This window comes from Schistocerca nitens, chromosome 1, assembly GCF_023898315.1.
Source record: "Schistocerca nitens isolate TAMUIC-IGC-003100 chromosome 1, iqSchNite1.1, whole genome shotgun sequence".
NCBI classification, from domain to species: domain Eukaryota; kingdom Metazoa; phylum Arthropoda; class Insecta; order Orthoptera; family Acrididae; genus Schistocerca; species Schistocerca nitens.
The window spans coordinates 661,874,664-661,893,282 of NC_064614.1; the positions used below are offsets into that span (position 1 = coordinate 661,874,664).

General features: G+C 36.6%; 1 protein-coding gene across 1 annotated transcript in view; it reads right to left on the minus strand.

Annotated features, from left to right (window-relative positions):
- LOC126259167 (MMS19 nucleotide excision repair protein homolog) overlaps positions 1-18,619 on the minus strand; it is a 269,613-nt gene that overhangs the window by 27,018 nt on the left and 223,976 nt on the right. The window contains exon 15 of the mRNA XM_049955735.1: positions 16,136-16,418. Within this exon, the coding sequence (XP_049811692.1) occupies positions 16,136-16,418 (283 nt within the window). The remainder of the gene's footprint in view (positions 1-16,135; positions 16,419-18,619) is intronic.

Genomic DNA, 18,619 nt, shown 5'->3' on the forward strand with positions numbered 1-18,619 from the left:
CACAAATGAATGACTCACTGTTAGCTATGCATCAATAAAAGATGTGTATGTGTAGCTTGGCGACTGCAAAACTGAAGTGTCAAATCACAAACCAGTGTAGCTTAGGTACAAACAATCCTCAGCTGTTCCTAGTATTTTTCTGGCACTTAATCTGCATTTCACCCCTAGTAATGCTCTGTATATAATACAAAATTAAGTCATACTTTTGTCAAGATTACATGTTAAGCTGTAGTTTTGCAACAGGTCAAGAGCATATCTCCTTCACTGTGTCTATGCATGTAAAAGCACTATTGTGCATTAATCAACTTCCAGGTTGACAATAACTTTGCTTTAAAGTGAAGATACATAAATGATCTCTAATTAGAGACCTGTCTCATTGTTATCAATCCAATTAATGAGCCAAGAAATGCAGAATGATATATGATTTTGAGAAATGAATAAGTGGAATGCACTGACATTCTTTAACTTCATGTGTAGTGGCAACAAGAGGGTTACCTAATTAATGACTGTAAACAGACATACTGTAAACTTTGAGTAGTGGTAAGAGCAAGGTGCGCAATAGTAAGTGAACTCGAGAAGAAGGAGGAAGCTGAGAGGATGAGCACAAAATGTAGGGGAGGGGGGGGGGGGGGGGGAACCGAAGAGGGAAATTAATAGAGGAGATGTCAAATAGTTGAGGCGGGTGTGTAAGCAAAGATGGTAAAGAAAGAAATAAGTGAAACAGTATGAAGATAGCTTGCACACAGTGGGTAAGTATGCAAATTGAATAGTAAATGCAGCAGGAAAATGATTGAAGGTGGAAATACGAAAAGCAAGTGAACATGCAGTAAAAGTATACAAGCATGTTAAGGTCAATACAGAGTACGGTAGCAACTGTTTGCTGAAGCTAAGTCCACAAACATTATTTTACTGGCATACACTTCTGCAACTTATGTAATACTAAATACATAAACATACCTGAAAATAAATCCAATGGGCTTATTATAGCTGTATGTAAAAGTATTCTGCAGTAAATGGCATATTTCAGGAAAAATTCATTACACTTCATATCGATGAAAGAAGTACTGTCTTCTTAAATGTTTTGATGGTATAAGAAGGAGTGCTGAAAAGTAATATCTCTGAATTTTTTTATTCTATTCTTGATATTGGTTGAGGTATTACATGTCATGTATATTACTCGGTCGACTTTCTCACTTTGCCGATGCAGGCTGCAACCCCCTGCTGCTAGCAGTTCCCAAATTGTAGTGTGTAACGTAATTATATTGGTGCTAGAGCGACCCTCAGAAAACTGAAAGCAAGAATTCAAGAGTTCATCCACACATGGAGCACTCTCCCCTTCAGCAACCAATCCACACACAAGCATTGTGATGTCTGCAACAACCCACTGCCTTGGGTTCTCTCTCCTGGATAATCCTCCGTAGAGTCCTGACTTGCCCCAATCCAATTTTCATCTGTTTTCAAAACTTGAAAAACACCTCTGAGGACTTTACTTTGATAGTGATGAAGCGGTGCAAGCAGAGGTGAGGTTGTGGCTTTGTCAAAAAAGTGGAACATTCTGCAGTGATGGTATCAACAAACTAGTCTCTCACAAGAAATGTGTGCATAGCCAGCGCGACTATGTTGAAAAATAAATATGTAGAGATGAAGAGTAAATATGTAGAATGTTATTAATATCTGTTTCGTTTAAAAAGCTTCCAGAGTTTTCATATAAAAAATTCAGAGACATTACTTTTCAGCACGCCTGTTCACTTGAGGCTGAGCTCTAACTCTGATTCTTATGTTTGGCAGAAAAATAACTGTCTGACTTCATGAGAAGCCTCACCATTAGTTTTCTATGAGAACATGTGAACATTCCACATTAAATTTGGATGGCTAGATTGGCATTTGAACTCCAGTAATTACACCAAAAAATAAGTCAGTCATCTTACATTTTTTTTTACAACTATTCCTTTCTTCCATTTCTTCATGTAACATGACAGATGATTTTTGCAATTTTACAGAGTTGCAAGGAGTTCCTGAATTTTGCCTTACTTGGTGCCATAATTTGTAATTGTGTGATTTAGCTGTCCTCGACCTGGAAGTTGGGTTGAAAATTTGTGTGTTGTATTTTATTATGCACATTAGTAAATAATGTAAAATGTGTTAAATCAGTCACTAGTTCTCTATGTTTTTTGTAAAATAAAATTTAATATACCCAATCTTCAATGGTTTTCTAAGAAGTGGCTATATTCCAACCTTTCAACTTGCTGGCTTAAAAAATTACAGGGAGACTTACAGTTTAATGTGAAGTCCAAACCACATCGCAAATTAGCATTTTTTTCACATTAGGATCATTCCATTTCAAGTGGCCTAAATTTAAACAAGGTTCCCGTTTGAGCCACTCCATTTTTAATGAAAGTTTTACAGGATGTAGATACAGAGCTTAAAGCATCCACATCAAATTGCAGCCTGGTAAGTGGGACTACTAGCTATGTTTTTGGAAAGTGAATAGTGGCATATAGGTGGGTGGATAAATAATGGAAACTGATTAATAAATGCCACTTGAATAATAAAAAAAAATGGAAAGTATAGTTGAAAGAAATTAGAAGGTACACACATCCTGGGTGAACTTTAACTCATATTAACATCAAAGACCTTCAATGTCAATACATTTAAGATCAATATTCATCATTTAAGTTACGAACTTCTTCACATTAATTCCATATTAACTTATAGAAATTTACAGTACCAAACAGTTGGAGATACAGGAATTGATAAATTGAAGAGCGTATTTCATCTATCTGCTCAAATTTTTGGGTACAAAACCCTAGTTGCTGACTGTATGCTCAGTATACAGAAGATTTATTACATCTTGTCAAAGTAGCTCATAAATCTTGTTGTGACATATATGGATTATTTATCAATTGAAGACATAAAGTCTGTGTATGAGTCCGCCATCATTTTATTTTTAGCACTTTTATTTTCACAAGTCCATCTTGATCAAATAGATTTCTTGACACTTTATGACCGGTTTCAGATTATCGCTATCTTCAGGTCTGTTGCAGATATAAATATTAATATTTACATTTCTTTACACTTTATGACAGGTCTCAGCTATTAATATTTATATTTACAACAGATCTGAAGATGGCGATAATCCGAAATCAGTCATAAAGCGTAAAGAAATCTATGTGATCAAGACAGATTTCTGAAAATAAAAGTATATGGATTATGTTTGGCAGTTTGTATCTTACAATAGAATGACTTCCCAATGCTGACATTTTCTTCACTTGTACCAGTTTGTATGTCATAAGGCTGTGAAAGTGGCTTCTTGATGACTCAAATAATTGCTAGGTTATCCAAGATTACAGTTGTTTCACCAAATTTATTCATCATTTTTTGTCTGATTATCAGAAGGCTCTATCTCTGAAGTGTGAATTCGGATCTCATTTTGTTTCACCAGGAAAAATTTCTTTCATTTTTGAGATAAATCCATCTACAGATAATAAAGAAGTTCACAAACATGCTTTGACTGCTACTACAAGTGAAGAATGTATTGGCTTTTTGAATACGCACATTTAAAAATGATATAAAACCTGCTAAAGCTGCCATTAGTTGTCTTTGTTTTTCTCAAATTAAAAATTAATTTGTTCAACTTTTGACTTTTAGAAATCTCTGCCTGATCATTTAGGTATCTGCTGGGATATTTTAAAATTCACCACGTCACTTTCCAGCATCTATGAACATACAATTTTATTCATATGAAAATATCAAGTGCTCTTAGATTTAACAGCTGAAAACAAAGTCAAGTAGAAGTTAGAATCAAGATGTAGATTTTAATAAAATACAGAACCACCCCCCTCAGTCACAATCATCATTTTATTTCAATGCATGATGCATTTTCAGTCCTGGGGGCTCGTCTTCAGATGCTTTGACAGTCTACATTGTTTTTTTTCCAGATTTAGGTTAATTCTGGTCCTGATAAGATTACAAAAATATATTACAAAGCGGACACATTGTGAATGTAAGTTTACAAAACTAATATGTATCACAAAATAACTTACAGTTTCCAGTGATGGGTACATGGCATGGTTTTTGAAGCACAGTATGAATAAATGTATTTATGTACATACGAGGGTTGCCTAGAAAGTAATTTACCACATCGCCCCCCCCCCCCCCCCCCCCCCCAGCCAAAAACAATGCTACGAATGCGAAACATTACATATGTATTACCTGAGGTCTCCTGAGTCAGCGCACCAAGTTTCCGACACTTCTGACAGGTAGCATAGCTGCAGGACAGTTTCAAAATGGAATCTGTAGCTGATGCATGTTACAAGCAATGTGCTGCCATTGAGCTTTCCACTGCAGGGATAGAAACTGTGGGGAATTTTCACAAATGCTTGTGCAAAGTCTATTGAGCATCTGTTGTTGACAGAAGTATAGTTAGTTGCTGGGCACAGAGGGTGGGGTCATCAGAAGGTGGTTCCGTGGAGCTCCACGATTTGCAGCACTCAGGGAGACCATCCACGGCTGTCACACCTGACCTAGCTCCCTCGGACTTCACTAGTTTGGGCCATTAAAGGATGCCTTTTGTAGAAGACATTTTGATGATGATGAGGAGGTAATTCACATAGAGAAGCAATCGCTCCTCCAGCAGGACAAGGATTGGTACCGACAGGTAATACATGTCCTTGTTTTGCCCTCGAGTAAGGCCACAGAGCGGGATGGAGCTTACATCGAAAAATAGGGTGTGTACATGAAACACCAGTCTTTCATGTGTGTAATTCTCATTCTCTTCAATACAGAATCGTTGAAGAAAAAAAAGTGGTGCATCACTTTCTGGGCAACCCTCGTATATACCCTTCTCGTTCTACAGCACAGCAGCATCTTCGCATGTGAAATTCTTTGACTTGTTTTGACTTGTGTTTACCAAATGAGATGTACCAGGACCAGAATTAACCTAAATCTGGGAAATAATCAATGTACACTGTCAAAATACCTGAAGATAGGGTACAAAATGCATCGTGCATTGAAATAAAATCATGGTTCGACTGAAGGTGGTTGTTTTTTATTTTACGAAAGTAATATAGTCACAGAAGAAACTTGGACTGAAATTGATAAAATTAAGCAATATTTTAATACAGTGTAGTGTTCGGTTTGCTGACAACATTTGAATTTTAAAAATGTTTCAAAGAAATAAAAGAATTTTCAGTACAGCAGCAACTATTACTTAAGAAAAGAAGCAAATTAGGCCTTGCTGCAATTGTCCAAATATGTTTTCATCGCAAAGCATTGCTTTTGGATAAGTGTGAACATCTACAGAAATTCTGTTGTAATTCTTTTGGTCCAAAGAACAAATTCTTGAAAAAGGGCTTCTGGACTTTGGGAACTACTGATCACTTAAAAGCTATAACAAAGAGCAATGTTAAATCAGGTCAGAAAATGTGCCCAACATGTTGAAAACAATTTTAAGCAAAAAAACTACTTCTTTACAGTCAGGAGATGAATCAGACGAAGTAAATCCAGTGGAATCCCTCAACACAAGTCTAACTGCTACTGGGATCTCTCTCTTGAAATTTTAATGGATGTCAGTGAGGGATGCCACAAGTTATGCAACTGTGAAACTCAAGAAGCGTTTGCACAGAACATTGCTGCTGCTAGAGACTGTGATCCAAAAGATCATAGACTGCTGATAAAAGAACTGAAGGAAAAGTTCAAATGTCAAAACATGCTGGAAAAAATGCAGATTTTGATGTTATCACCTAAAAGTTGGGATATACTAGAACTGATTAAGGAATTTGGTGTCTTGAAAAGGCAAAAGCAGCTAGAAAATAAAAGCCAGAAAATGGCTTACCGTATTTACTCGAATCTAAGCCGCACTCAAATCTAAGCCGCACCTGAAAAATGAGACTCGAAATAAAAGAAAAAAAATTTCCCGAATCTAAGCCGCACGTGAAATTTCAGACTCGAAATTCAAGGGGGAGAGAAAAGTTTTAGGCCGCACGTCCAAATCGAAACAAAGTTGGTCCATTGTAATATGAGACACAATTTAGGTCGAATGAACGACGATACAGCTACAGTAGTTTGGTTCGAGTCGTAAGCTTAGCAGTTAAGCTTCACCCGGTAGCCATTGCTATGCGTCAGGCGCTCCGTCCGTATTTATACGGGTACCCTTCCTTTTTCACGTGCTTCGTCTGGTTTGAACCGATTGCTTATTTTGCTTTGATCTGATAAGTGCTGTTTTCTTTGTTATAGGTGTTTACGTCCCTCTAAGCTGAAAATGCATTACTGTACTGTGTCATGCATTGTTTGTAGCATTCTGATAGTGCGTGTTTACGCCCTGTCGCCGCTCGCGGCATGGCTTGCTTTTGTGCGCGCTACCGCCGCTTACAATTTTTTTAAAAAAGAGAGAGGAATCGTCTCATTAGCGAAACAATGGCAAGAGACTGCTATATTTTGTTACTTATACTGTTGCTTTCTTTGATAATGATCAACAAGAACCAAATAATAGACTGAGTATGATAGAACATGTTCTGAACGAGAGTTGGGCGAAAATTTTTCTCCGTTTGAAAATCTTTGCGGCCGCTTCTTTAGTACATCAAATTCTGCACAGAAATTATAGAGTCATCTTAGATTTAAAAATCTAGGCGGTTGACGTGCTTCATTTCTGACTGTATCACTATTAGGCATAAGAATAATACGAATATAAACATGACATGATATTTATATTCTTCCGCGTTTGCTGTTGTCTCACTCTAGTTTCGTAGTTTATTAGGCAGACAGGATTTAAATGAGATAGCAGCAAACACGAAAGAATACATGGCAAAACGTTTATATTCGTATTATTCTTACGGTGCAGAGAATACTGCATGTGATTCACATTTCATCAGGTTCCTATTAGCAACCACCTCTTCTCAGAGGTAGGAAAAAATTCAGAACGTAGAGTTGGCCATATTGACAAACATCCCGAACAGTCTTGCCAGTCGGATTTTCGTAGTACAATGAAATTCTGCTACATTCGAAGATGAACAATACGGAATTTGTATTTACTTCGTTGGATAATGTATGAAAATGTAGTGGTCGAAACTCGGGGCAGAGAAAAAAAAGCTCGTCTTCCAAATAAAAAAAAAATTATTTACTGACGCAGAGGTTTTGGCGCCAGTATTTATCTTTGTGCCTACAAAGCATGCCAATGTAGCACTACATATATTCGACGGCAGAAGTTAGTCTTGGCGGCACCTACCAACATTTTTCAGAATTTCCGCTTGCTTTGCACTCGATTCTAAGCCGCAGGCGGTTTTTTGGATTACAAAAACCGGAAAAAAAGTGGGACTTAGATTCGAGTAAATACGGTACTGGCGCTACCAAAGAATAAATGTGGCAAGAAGATTCCAGAGGCTGTGAACGAAAGAGTAATGAGATTTTGTCAGAGTGAAGAACTCAGTTGAATTTGCCCATGAATAGAAGACTGCAGGTCTATTAGAGGAGGTGGAAAGAAAATTTATATGCAAAAGCATTTGTTATCAAACAGTCTGAATGAAATATTTGCTGATTTTAGGCTTCAGCAATGATCAGAAACTGTATTTACTAAATTCTGTGAATTTAGACCAGTAGAAGCTGCATGAACATATTTAGTCTGTGTCTGTAGTATCCATCAAAATGTAAAGCTGTTGCTTACAAACAGAACAACTAAATAAGATATCAAAAGTTTAATTCCAAAATCAGTGTGTGTATTCAAATCTAAAGAATATACGATGAATATTTTTCACCTGAAAATTAGTGAATGTTCAGAGGTGGGAAAAAGTTCTGAGGTAAATTCAAAATAGCACAAAAAAATCTAAATGAACATACAGAGATTTCTAAAAGTCAAAGGTTGTGCAAATACATTTTTATTTCATGAAACACAATGACAACTAATGATTTTATAATGTGCATACTAAAAAAAGTCAACACATTCTTCACTCATAATAGCAGTTAAATTATGTTTATGAACTTCTTTGTTATCTCTGAACTGGTTTGTCTAAAAAATGAAACAAACTGTTCCTGATCAAATAAAATGAGCTGCTTTGAGTGGTACAAAGAAAAAGCAAATCCAAACTGACATTTTGAGATATAGCATTTTGAAAAACAGAAAAAACTTTTTGCAAAAACAGACACAATGTCTGATGGGATAGCAGCAATCAGTGATTGTATAATGTTACTTACAATCTGTCTTGATTGCAATATATTTTTTTATTCATATGGCCAGTTTCGGTTCATTCAGAACCATCTTCAGATCTGATATTTCAGTTACAGGAGTAACCCGTCCAAATCCAGCAACTTTTACATGCTGCGTCATGTGACAAGCTGCTAAATATGATCCATATTTGTCACGACAAGATTTATGAGATACCTTGATACTTCAACAACAAAATGTGATAAATCCTCTGTACACTGAGAATATGTTCACCAATTGGGCAGTTGTAGCAATAAAGTTGAGCAGAATCACCCTTTCGATCATGAGCAATAGTAAAGCAAAGTCGGTGATTAATTGTATCTGTTACAAAATGGAAAACATGGCCTTTACAAAAGCATGGCTAGTGACCCCCCCCCCCCCCATACCGCTTACTGAGCTTTAATTGACGTAGCTTCATGTAGCACCTTTATGAACATCTTATAAAAATTTCATAAAAATTGGAGAGGCTCGAGTAGGGACTCACTGGTCTCTGGACATGATAAGAGGTGGAATGACCCATTGACAAATCACTGACACATGTCAAAGAAGCAGTAAAAACAAAAAAAAAGTTCTAGGATAGAGTGAGGATTGATCTCTGAATTTTGATTTGTAGTCTGACACTTACCCACAAAATAAGTTCTTAAAAAAAGGGGGGGGGGGGGAGAAAGAGCAAATTATGCAGTGAAGGGATTTGTTGAAATAGACAGGAATTGTCCTAATTTTAGTAGAAGTCTACTTATTAACAATGCAAAAACACACTTTCACCTCTTCTCCTGAATCTTTACAATTGCTCACAAAAGAACTATTACCACTTGAGCAAATCATTTGTCTCTGGTGCCTAACGTTTTGCCAGTGACATAAATTTTATCAGTAGATAAATATCTATTGGTAAAATTGTTGATCTATTTTCAAAAACAATTAGTAAAGATTTTTTTCTCACTACTTCAATTATCTATGTATTTTCATCTGACAGCAGGTGAAGAAAAAGCTGATTGTCATGATGGTTAAGGCAAACTTTGCCCACGCAATCTGTTCAGGACTGCAGTGACTTTTGGAAAGTATGGGTAGGTACTGATCTTTAATGACACACTTAAATATAATTGTTCTTTTATTCTGCACTTCATAACATCTTTTGGCAATGGTACACAAGTACATATTTAGTTCACTAACTGGGCTGAGGGAAACATCATCTCCCAAGCAACAGCTTCACTATTTTAGATTATTTGCTAATAAACAACATTCATGAAATTACTGGAAGATGCAGTGCCTAGTCTATAATCTCACCTCAATAACTACAGTTGCTGTACATTGTTATTTAAGTACATTTTGAGGGTTCAGTTGATATGTGTGTTATAGAAGACTACACGTCTGCCCTGTAGCAGTCATTGTACTCCTGACTAGATGAAATCTTACAGATCTGCCCTGTAGCAATCATTGTACTCCCGACTAGATGAAATCATCTTGTCTTGATTTGACATCAGCTACTAAATCAGTATTCCAGCATCTTGGACTTACTACACATTGGCCATACATCAGACAAGAGATTGGCATCCACCTTTATAATAGACTGACAACCACATCAGATTGTGACATTCAACCACTTAAACAAAATGCTGTTTTTACAAAAGGATTCAATACATATACTGACATTATTGTTCTATATTATGTTAGAGCTGCCAACATTCCTTGGAGCTGCACACGATGTGGCAGTCTCTTTGCTGCACTTGCAATGACGTCAAGCACACTGCTACAGTTCTCGTCGCTGCACCAAGTCCATAAGGAGTACCTCACAAAAATAAACAGAACACCCACAACAGAATGCGATCCCTAACACAAATCTTCATACATAATAAAGATAGTTCTAACTCTTGAGGTGACTTTTGTACTCAACTATACCAAAATGCACAACTATGTGTGCTTGTTCATCTATATTTGCTTTTCTTTCCGCTCCCGGGATTGGAATGACTCCTTACCCTCTCCCTTAAAACCCACATCCTTTCGTCTATCCCTCTCCTTCCCTCTTTCCTGATGAGGCAACAGTTTGTTGCGAAAGCTTGAATTTTGTGTGTATGTTTGTGTTTGTTTGTGTGTCTGTCGACCTGCCAGCACTTTCATTTGGTAAGTCACATCATCTTTGTATATATATATATATATATATATATATATATATATATATATATATATATATATATATATATATATATATATATATATATATATAAAAAGAAAGATGATGAGACTTACCAAACAAAAGCGCTGGCAGGTCGATAGACACACAAACAAACACAAATATACACACAAAATTCAAGCTTTCGCAACAAACTGTTGCCTCATCAGGAAAGAGGGAAGGAGAGGGAAAGACGAAAGGATGTGGGTTTTAAGGGAGAGGGTAAGGAGTCATTCCAATCCTGGGAGCGGAAAGACTTACCTTAGGGGGAAAAAAGGACAGGTATACACTCGCACACACACACATATCCATCCACACATACAGACACAAGCAGACATATTTAAAGACAAAGAGTTTGGGCAGAGATGTCAGTCGAGGTGGAAGAGTAGAGGCAAAGAAGTGGTTGAAAGACAGGTGAGGTATGAGTGGCGGCAACTTGAAATTAGCGGAGATTGAGGCCTGGCGGATAACGAGAAGAGAGGATATACTGAAGGGCAAGTTCCCATCTCCGGAGTTCGGATAGGTTGGTGTTGGTGGGAAGTATCCAGATAACCCGGACGGTGTAACACTGTGCCAAGATGTGCTGGCTGTGCACCAAGGCATGTTTAGCCACAGGGTGATCCTCATTACCAACAAACACTGTCTGCCTGTGTCCATTCATGCGAATGGACAGTTTGTTGCTGGTCATTCCCACATAGAATGCATCACAGTGTAGGCAGGTCAGTTGATAAATCACGTGGGTGCTTTCACACGTGGCTCTGCCTTTGATCGTGTACACCTTCTGGGTTACAGGACTGGAGTAGGTGGTGGTGGGAGGGTGCATGGGACAGGTTTTGCACCGGGGGCGGTTACAAGGATAGGAGCCAGAGGGTAGGGAAGGTGGTTTGGGGATTTCATAGGGATGAACTAACAGGTTACGAAGGTTAGGTGGACGGCGGAAAGACACTCTTGGCGGAGTGGGGAGGATTTCATGAAGGATGGATCTCATTTCAGGGCAGGATTTGAGGAATTCGTATCCCTGCTGGAGAGCCACATTCAGAGTCTGGTCCAGTCCCGGAAAGTATCCTGTCACAAGTGGGGCACTTTTGTGGTTCTTCTGTGGGGGATTCTGGGTTTGAGGGGATGAGGAAGTGGCTCTGGTTATTTGCTTCTGTACCAGGCCGGGAGGGTAGTTGCGGGATGCGAAAGCTGTTGTCAGGTTGTTGGTGTAATGTTTCAGGGATTCCGGACTGGAGCAGATTCGTTTGCCACGAAGACCTAGGCTGTAGGGAAGGGACTACCCTCCCGGCCTGGTACAGAAGCAGATAACCATATATATATATATATATATATCAAGTTAGTATAGGATTATCCTCTTAATCAAATGATTTCTTTTTTTGAAATTCTTACTAATAAAATAGAGGAAAATCTCGCACCCTCTCACCTGCCACCGTACATAGATGAATGCATGTCAAATTACTTAATCACAATTAATAAATAAAGAATTAATGCAAAAACAGTTTCAGTTATTAATGGTGCAACTGTTAGACTGTCTTCCATTATATCTTTTCTTACTGACTGTTCATTACACTAGTGTATAATACTTCCTTTTCTCGAATCAACATAGTCTGTATGTTTCACACAAAAACAATGTATATACGTCATAAGTTGTTTTACAGTCACAGCACATTGCAAAATGGGTCAGACAGGTATTTAACAAAACAAATAAAACAGAGAGGTCATTTGTTCCATGAAATATGGAAATTCCATATAACATTAGACAACGCTCTTAATGAATTAGCCCTTGAGAGATTTATAATGGTTTTTAAAATGTTTCACACTAATATTAAAATGTCTGCCACTATATATCTTTCAAATTTCAATATGGTACTGACCCATACTAAATATAGTTAGAAATTATAAGTTACAATCCTATAGGTGGAAACCTTCTACGGCTGCACTACTTTGGACTAGTCTTGTTATAACAAGCTGTGGAGAACTGTTATAAGGAAGGGTTCATGTGCTGGAACTATGGGATATAGACACAGATACAGGGTGCACCCTGACAGAGGAAGAATGAAAGAAAAAGGAGAATGTTCTTCACTGGTGGGCAAGAGGATCCTGGTGTTCATTGATTATACAGAAAGGACACCAGCAACTTCACGACCCCAAGACCCGAAAAGTGGTCACTACTCCCTACTATGGAATGCCAACGGAAAGTGCTATCTAGCTTGGTTTTCGAAGAGGAACAGAAGGAAAAGGAAACTTGGCACTACAGTTCTAAGATCATACAGTTGATTATTCAAAGTGTTCAGAGATGCCCTTTCCTATAGAATGGAAGTGGTTTCCACTTACAACTAAGTAAAATTACCCTTCCCTAAAAAAGTAAAATAAATAAATAAAAAAAACACACACACCGAAACACACCATGCCTTTCCCTACGAAACTTATTCAAACTACAGCAAACACCCCCCCCCAAAAAAAAAATAAAAAAAAATAAAAAAATAAATAAAAAATATAAAAAAATAAAATAAAAAATAAAGGGAGGATAGAAACCCTTTCATGTGTAAGTGCTCTACCAACTGAGCTGTCCAAGCATGACTCATAATCCATTCTCACAGGTTTACTTCCAACAGTATCTCATTTTCTACCTTCCAAACGTCACACAAACTTTCTGCAAAACTGGAAGTTTTACTTTCTTACCCTATAATCCAAAGAAAAATTTACACTTTTGAAATCGTTAAAAGGTTACGTATAGTATTTATCACTTCAGTATCATTGGGCTAGATATTGTGGCCACTGAATAAGGCATCTATAGAGGAGAAGCCCAGGAAAAGTTTAGGCTTCATTCACTCTTATTGCTAACCATGGTAATAATAGATCATGTAAATCCTGTATTGTTAAAACACATTTCACACAGCAAGCCTTACCTTAGAAATCCCTCATGCAAAGGCAACAGGTACAAAACCTCCAACGCTATGAACAATCTCCCTTGTCCCAGAGCTGTTACACCAATCCACACTTAAAACACAACTTACAAGCCATTACTCGGGTAAAAACCCTCTCAGAAAAATTTAAAATAAAACTGATTAGCTCACTGCCCAACCTAATATTGCATCTAAGATTTCTTATGAACCTATCAACGTACACAATACAATAAGTATATATTAAATGGTGCCCCTTTGCCAGAGAACCGATTAACAGAAAACTTCCTTACTACTGCATCACGATTGTAGCAGCATTAGAATATCACTTTACTATGATGAATTTTGCTTTTGTACCTTGATACAGAACCATAATTAGATAATTACAGCCTTTTTCTTAAACAGACTGTAACCCTTTTTCCAAGAGCAAAACAAACTGTTAGAACTTTTGGAATATACTTTCTTACACCACAAATTTTGAAGAAAATAATTCCCATTAGTTATTATTCCCTCATTCGGTTACTATTAGTCCCAAATTCCGAATGTTATACTTGCCTTTACAGTTCCCTGTACCTGACTTAGTTCTTACTATTGATTTTAGGTGTGGCCTTTTAATTACTACAAATGGTCCATCATACAATCGACAGACTTGGCTTATGGCTTCCTCACTTTTAATGCTCTGTTTCTGACTTCTTTGCAACACTAGTTCTCCTACACTGAATTGTATTGGTGTTCCTATTTCCCATCTCCTTTTTCTTTTATCTCCTTCCACACTCATCACAGCTTTCTTCGTCAGATGTAATATTAGTAGTTTAGATTAGCATTTGATCACTAAGGAATGTATGTCATTCCTCCCCACCCTCTAGGTGTTGGACCGGTGCAGTTCACAGCCATAAAATCTGAAAGAGCTTCTGGTATTATTGTACATAAAATAATGCAAATACTTGAAGTACTGTATTCACCTTATGATATCTGCTGTAGGTTGTCATTATTTTCTTTACAATACATAATATAATCATACACTAATAATATTTCTTCATGTGTGTCATACACTTCTTTGCACCAAACATAAATCATCTAACTGTATGTTTATTTCATGCCTGATACATTCAAAGTGTAAGTATTACTAGGTGAATACTGGGTAAAATAACTCTGTTCTTCTTTATGAAATGAGCTTTTTACCTCAACTTGTGCAGCAGTATTGTAAGATATTAACTTATCAGCAACAGAAAATAATACCTTGTTAGCAGTAACAAACGTTAGAAATTTATCAGCAGTTACTGAGATGATGGTAAATTTTCAGTAGTACTGGTAAGAGAAGACGGAAAATTGGCATAGTAACAAATGATATTAACATATAAACTAATAAATCTCTATTACAATTAGTTCCTCCAATGCCAGAGGATTCCACACTAGCTTCTACTTTCTCCAGCTGTCATTTCATTTCATTTGTAAGTAATGTAAGCATTTCTACATACTTAATCATAACTTGGTTTGAAGTTCTTTCTCTTTCCATTAATTCTGTTTCTAGTATTTCATCTTTATTCACTGGAGTATCCTTTACTAAACTAATATTGCTAAATTTTCAACATTGCTACCTAATGTTTCTTCCTTACAGTTTAAATGATCATCTAAATTGTGTATCTGTTTAAATCCTAATTGCATTTTGTTCTAGTTTATTCATTTCACTGTTAAGTCATTAAGTCTAACATCCACGTCATTCGATGTGGTCTCTAAATTTGTGAACCTGTAATTTATTTGTGTTAATCTGATGTAAGTTGCATAATACCTTACCCATTTGTGTGAATCTGTTATTTATTTGCGTATATTGTTCTATGTTTGTCTGCATGAACTCTTCTGTGGTTGTATCTCTCTCCATAACAGCCATGTTAAAAGCTTCAGGAAATCTGTCTATTTATACATTAAACAGTGAAATATAAATAAATATACTAATGTAGTATATAAACTTAGCTTGTAACTGTCTTGCCTAACATTGTGATCTCTGAAGGTAAATATGCTGCATTGTGGTAACTGACTAAAGAAATCTAAATATCACACATCAGTATATGTATCACCACAAAATCACAACACTTAAAGGGAGGGGGGAATTGCACCCATTGGCTTGATTTGTCATTGGTTGTGACTTGTTGCAACATGTTGTCAGCGACTGTGGCTACTGCTAGCTGATACAGCCATTGTTGCATGCTGCTAGTGCCACCTCATGATGATGTGGCAAATTGCAACTCCACTGTCAACCAGCGTTGCTCTGCTCAAAATACTAGCTGCTATGCCTTGTTTGGCTGCTTCAAAGTGTAATTGGTGAATGATTTGCTTATGCTGGCCTTTGCAAATGTAGCACATGTTTATCTTGGTTACGACTGGATACATCTTTATTTATCTTCAGTTACACCAATTCGATCATTTATGAATGGGTTTGGTTGTGCTTATCTCCCCAATTCTGAAATAACATTATTTCATGGAAATTTCTCTGTTTATTTGCTTAGCAACATTATGTGGGGTCTGTTGCTAAAGCAAGATTTATTCTTAATTAAACTTCCAAATGAATTATAAATGTCGTCTTCATACATACTCACCAGACTACGGTGTGTGTTGTTAATAAGTCTGTTTCTATTCACCTTACATAGGTCTAGCTTATTTCCCGCAATTCTTTACCGATTTTGAATTTTCACTTTTCATGATAGTTAAACAAATGTTCACAATCAGAAACCAAAAAAGAGAACACCGAAGTAGAAAAGATACAGCTTTTGATAAATCTAATGTCACAATGCATCATACATATCTTTAATAAACCAAAAAAAAAAAAAAAAATTAACTCTCCGAACTCGTATTACTGACAATTTCTTGTTTTACCTTATGTTGCAGAAGTTGTACTGTGTGAAAAACTCTTCATTTTCTTTCATGATGATTTCAAATCCACTAGCTGTCTCTGATGACACTGAATCATCATGAAGTGTGTCTATGAGAGAAGAGATCCAATTACCAGCATCTTCATGATCTCTCATAATAAGTGCTTTAGTTACCCAGATCATTAGCCACACAGCATTAACTTTTTTCACTAGATTACATGTGCCATTATTTATGCTGTTTGTCACTTTCTCATAAATTTTCAACAAACACTCCTTCAACACTTGATCTGAAACACATACATGCAGATTTCATGAAATTGATTTTAAGAACAAAATGCTTATTGACTTTAACTCATAATACAAATACTGGAACTACAATATTAATGTGATAAGGAAATTTCTGGAAGTATATAAATAATTTAAAATTATAGGAAACGACTCATAGAATTATAGAATTGAGATGAAATATCTTCTCACTTTAATTCATCTGTGATTGAAGGGCTTAATACTGACAGAGCAACAGAAGTAGCAGTAGTAGTATAATTATTTCTGCTGCTTATGTTGTGAGAACTGACCATCAAAAATCCAGGTAGAAAGATGGTGTTATCAAAGAATGTTAAACATAAAGTGGTCTGATAGTGTACAAAATAAAGAAGTACTAAAGAGAACAAGCAAGGAAAGAAGCCTATGGGGAAACCCCCTACCAGAAGAAGGGATAAGTTAGTGAGACATCTGATAAGGCATCCGCAAATAGTTAAGCTACTTAAACACACAGTAGAGAGGAAAAATAGTGATGCCAGACCAACATTAGAATATATGAAACAGATTACAAAAGATGTCAGACATAATTGTTAAGTAGAGATGAAAAGGTTAGCACAAGGTAGGGACAGATGGAGGGCAGCATCAAAGTAGTTGAAAAACTGATCATTAAGAAGTTGTCACGATTATAGAAGCTAACTTACCTGTAATTTCTTATATCATCAGGTACTTGGAGATTACATGAAGGCATAAAATGATAGAACTGGTGACACAGAAGAAATGAGTAAGTAGTAACATTATAGTTTTTGAGCAAATTTTAAGATATGTGATGACTCCAATGCTGAAGAGAATGATACATGGTACTTAAAATTTCAGAATACAGCTAAAGTAATAATAATTTTAAAAAAATGTACCCATATGTACAAAATATTTGCTTAACAGGAGAGATTCCTGAAGACTGGAGAATAGCCTTGATCCACCCACTGCACAAATCAGGTGATAAGACTGATGTGAATGACTACAGAGCCATTCGTCTCCTACCAGTTACTTACAAAATCTTATCAAAAGCATTACCACCTAGGGTACAACAACAACTAAACCCTCAAGTAATTGTAATATCAACGTGGTTTTAGAAAGACTAGATCATGTTCAGACCAGATTTTAACTTTAAAGTCAACAATAATGTATACGAAAAGAAGATCTAAAACAATTGTAATCAGTTTTGTTGACTTCAGCGAAGCCTGTGACTCACAGGGAACCCCTCGAGTGTGAGGTCGCAAAAGACCAATGAGTTTATGGCATGTGACTCCCTACATATCGTCTAACATGCAACCACAATATCAGCTGCTAATGGTAGCAGAGGGTGGGATGAGTAATTCACAACAGTAATACGGTGCTAGTGGTGTTGATACAAAGCAGAGCAGTGGCAATGATAAATGAAACAAACATTGCATTATATCTACATCAACAGTTGCTAATTGACATTTTGTCAGAAAGGACCCCATTTTCGGAGCGAGAAAGATGTGGCAGATGAAATATTAATGTTTCTCCAAGACGAGTCAGTGGAATATATTGTGTTATATACACTCAAATGCGTGAACAATGTAAATGAAGAGCACAACAATAATGTACATGCTTAACAAGTGAAAGGGACATTGAAACAGGTATACAGCCTTGTAGTTCATTATCCTTGTCATACAGGGAGCCAAAAAATCCCATCTCCAGACAGTGAAACATAGTAAAGGACAATCGTTATCTGAGGAGCAGTTACTAAACATAATTGCATATACGGAAGATCTTTCCACAGCATAGTAAGAGAACAGTTAAAAAAAGATTTTGAATAAGTCTGTAGCAATATGACCATCAAGTGTATAAGAAAAACAACAGATAATCAAGGGAGGACAAAGGGCACCACTTATTACAAAAACTGGTGTTTTCGCATTTTAAGAATGCTCAATATAATTTACATGACGAGTGCGATAGTGACCTATTTTATGCACAACAAACGGTGCATGACATAGATTATAGTGATTTCAAGGGAAACAGTGTATGGATGCATAACTTCAAACAGTGCTACAGAATTGGATGACATAACACAATGAAATTTGAAACAAAGTGATAACTTGGCAATGCGTAACAAATTGTGGAATAGTCCTGGAAATTTTTCAATGAGAGAAACAAACTTATCCATCATTCAGTAAGGAATTTGCTTTGAACTCCAACTAACTGG